Here is a 4,032-nt window from a genome sequence, read left to right as displayed (position 1 = left end):
TTGGTTGGTTGGTTGGTTGGTTGGTTGGTTGGTTGGTTGGTTGGTTGGTTGGTTGGCTGGATGGATAGATGAATGGTTGGTTGGATGGATAGATGAATGTTTGGTTGGATGGATAGGTGGATAGCTATATAGATGAATGGATGGTTGGATGGATGGATGGATGGATAGATGTATAGATGAATGGATGGATGGATGTATAGATGTATAGATGAATGGTTGGTTGGATGGATAGATGCATAGATGAATGGCTGCTTTAAGGAAAAATGAAACCATGTCATCTCTTTGCTCTTTCATTGCATGTGTTTGTCGCTGACCAGCATGCTGCCTGTGTTTCCTGCTCCTCCGTCAACAGTTCAGTTTGCTGGTTGGATGGCTTGAATTGATTGGTTGGTTGTTTGGTTGGTCGGATGATTGGTTGGATAGTTTGTTGGTTTAATGGCTGGATGTCAGAGAAAATTGAGGTGGATCATCTCTTCTCTCACTCTAACCATCAGGTACCTCAGGATGAGTGGAGTGGTTTCTCTCCTCTGGGAAAGGAGGATGACATCCCCTGTCGGAGGATGAGAAGTGGCAGCTACGTCAAAGCCATGGCTGAAGACGACAGTGGGGACTCAGAGGGGAGTCCCAAACCCTCACCCAAAGTCCAGGCTCGGAGAGCCAGCTACCTGAAAGCCACACAGCCATCGCTGACTGAGATGACCACACTGCAGTAAGATCTCACTTCATCTAAAGCTGCTGTTTTAACATCTCTGCTCTTTTCCGCTTCTTCTGCTGCTGCTGTTAAAGATGAAACATTACAAGTATTAAAGAAACTGGACTTCTTTTCTTGTTTGTTAAACTCATTTTGCTTCTTGTTTAAGAAGATTTCTCAAATCAAACTGCAAGGTTCCAAACTTTAAAAACTGAACTCAAATATTAACCACTCTCCATCATTCTGAAGGTTGTTTGTATCTTTTTTTGTTCCCAAGATGTTTTGTTCACAGACTTAAAGATGAGAATTTTTGTCAAACTGACTGAGGATTAGAGAAGTGGACTTGTACACTTAATGTACCATCATTTCTCCTAAACCTGGCAGCACTCAAGGTCAAGTATGTATAAAGTACATTATCCACAGGTTGAAAACAGAAAGTCTCAACCTGCTCTGCTGATTGGTTCAAATTTATAGTATGCTGTGACACATGAGGATAAAAGTTGGAACAGAGGCAGATTAGAAATTTTTGAGCAGAGAGGAGGATTGTTGCTTTGAACAAACAGTAAATCTGTTGGTATGAAATATGTTCCTCCAAAACAATAATCACATTTTGCAAACAAACACTTCAAATTAGGATTTGTACAGCCAGGTTTTAAAATAGAGCTTTGCTCATCTGCACGGCATGAAAAACTATCATTTTAGTCCTGCACATTATTTTGTTGCCCACCTCTACCCACATTGTACCCTCCTCACCTCCTTTGAGCCCACCTTTGTAATCACCACCATGCTTAATGGTTTAATCAGCTGGAAAATAAAGAAAAGAAGGAAGGCAGATTTGGACCATTTGAAAAAATAACAATTATTATTGAAACACCCACTCGTCTTTTGTTTATAGAGTTTAGTTCTGCTGTTAAAACCCTACAGCCTCACCTGCTCATTAAGAAATGACAGCAGACAAATCTTAATCCTTTTCTGATGACATGTCTGTATCCACATGGGCTGAAAGGCCACTCTGCCAGGAAGAAAACATTACTTAAAAAAGAAACATGAAATAAAACACAAAACAGATTAATGTTTGCAAATGCACACAGGGACAAAAACCTTTATTTTGGTAGAGGTCCTGTGGTGTGACCTAATTAAAGTTGAACTGTTTTGCCGTAATGACCATCGTTACGTTTGGACGAAAAAGGGGGAAGCTTGGAACTGAGAACACCATCCTGAAGCATACTGCCAAACTGGTTACAAAGTGGCCCAAGGATAACAAAGTCAATGTTTTAGAGTGACTGTCACAAAGCACTAATCTTAATCCTATAGACAATTTATGGTCAAAGCTGAAAAGGCATGTGAAGGCAGCCTACAAACATGGCTCAGCTCCACCAGTCCTGTCAGCAGGAATGGGACAAACTTCCTGCCAACTATTGTGAGAAGCTGGTCGAAGGAGATCCAAAACATTTGACCGAAGTCAGACAGTTTAAAGTCAATGGTATCAAATACTAATGAAGTGTATTTAAACTTTTGACTTTTAAGAAAGTACTAAAAATTGCCATAAGAAAATTATCTCTCATTATTCTGGCATTTAGCAAATAGCAAAATCGTTGGTAACCGTAACTGACCTAAAAGAGGAACGTTTTTTTTTCTGATTTCAGTGGGAAAAACAATGCTTGTCTTTACATAAAGTGTGTGTAAACTTCTGAATTCAACTGTATATGCAGGAATGTGATTGGTGAATAACTCAGTGTTCCTGTTGTCTCTGGATCAGGATTTCAACAGAGCACTCTCCCAAGCTGCAGATTAGGAGCCACAGTTACCTCCGTGCAGTCAGTGAAGTTTCAATAAACAGAAGCCTGGACACCCTGGACCCCAAAACCCTCCTGGACCCCAAATCATTGCTGTCCTCACCCCAGTACCGTTCACGGAATGAAAGCTACATGAGAGCCATGAGCACTATCAGTCAGGTTGGTTACCAACATTTCTGCCTTTATATTGACTAAACAGCTTCAGTCATATCAGAGCTGGTACACACACACACACACACACACACACACACACACACACACACACACACACACACACTCACACACACACACACAGTAGAATAATTGGTCAGCAGTGTTGCCTCTCAGCCAGAAGGTTACAGATTAAAAACTTGGCTGCAGTCTTTTGTGTGACGTTCACATGTTCTCTGTGAGCTTGTATGAGTTTTCTCCAAGTACTCTGGTTTTGCAGACTGAATAGTTCTGATTACTGTAGGAGCAGTTTGTTGGCCGTTTGATAAGCTGAGCCTTTACAGCTATTTTCCTCTTTCGAAGAGCAGTTCAGTGTTTCTCCCTCCTCATCAGCGGTCCTGCAGTCATGTGTAATAAGTGATCGGCTCAGCTGAAGGCTGCAGAATGTGATATGGTCCAACACTGGCAGAGGCTTCCCCTCAGGGCTTTCTGGTAGAAAAAGCAACAAAATTTCTGTTGTGGTGGATGAATCGGTCAAATAACTGCCTCTAATTTAATTCAGTTTATTTATATAGCCACAAGTCACAGCAATTGCTGTTTCAGGTCTCTGTACAAAACATTTACGTACAAGTCAATTAGTGCAAGTTGTCAATAGCTGCATTTCCATTGTCCATGTAAATGCTCAAATTAGAATTTTGAAAATAAGTTTGCTCAATGGAAACACGTCAATTTAGAAAAAACTTCATTTTTTCGACAAAATGTTTTTGCGCTAGGATGAGGTGGTTTTTCAGCCTTATCGAAATTGCTGTGTTTCACAAAACTGCAATGGAAACACTTTTTTCGCATCAGGGGAATCACGTGATCAACAACCGGCTGTTTCTACTGGCGAAAAAGACTACGACGACAAAGAAGGCAACAGGAAGTAGAAGTAGTAGTAAAAGCAACAAAGTTGTAAAAGAAAATAGTAAACTCACCGACTACAATTTCCAAAAAATGCCACATACGTAGCCGCTCCCAAGTATAAGGGGGTTGTCGCTCGAAAGCCTCGATAAGACACCGACGTCTCCTCTGATGATGAGCGCTAGTGTCATGGTAGCAATTATGCTTGTGTTTACATCCATTGTGGCCATGTTTGAAATGACTTATCACAAGAACAAATGTATTCACACCTGACTTTAATAGCATTTCTTACTTAATGGAAACACCGGAATGGCGAAAATGTGTTTTTTGGACATTGACAAAATATCGACAAAGTTTGGCACACATTTACAATGGAAACACAGCTAATGTAAGGAAGCTAGCAGATTGAGTTGAATTCTCACTTCATCACAGTCCCCCATCCTGAGCAGAACATTGGCAGCATCAACCAACTGAGTGAGACTAAAACCTATAACT

The 4,032-nt window shown here is 40.8% G+C and overlaps 1 protein-coding gene across 1 annotated transcript in view; it reads left to right on the top strand.

The window, feature by feature from the left end:
* Positions 1-4,032, top strand: part of LOC106525963 (disks large-associated protein 1) — a gene marked incomplete at its 5' end in the record, with an annotated part of 74,708 nt that overhangs the window by 15,869 nt on the left and 54,807 nt on the right. Inside the window, 2 exon segments of the mRNA XM_014020366.1 lie at positions 495-709; positions 2,451-2,646. Coding sequence (XP_013875820.1) covers positions 495-709; positions 2,451-2,646 — 411 coding nt within the window.

The sequence above is a fragment of the Austrofundulus limnaeus genome, unplaced genomic scaffold (assembly GCF_001266775.1).
Source record: "Austrofundulus limnaeus strain Quisiro unplaced genomic scaffold, Austrofundulus_limnaeus-1.0 Scaffold250, whole genome shotgun sequence".
NCBI lineage: Eukaryota > Metazoa > Chordata > Actinopteri > Cyprinodontiformes > Rivulidae > Austrofundulus > Austrofundulus limnaeus.
Note: the sequence above shows the minus strand (reverse complement) of the source record. Positions and strands in the feature narration are given on the sequence as shown.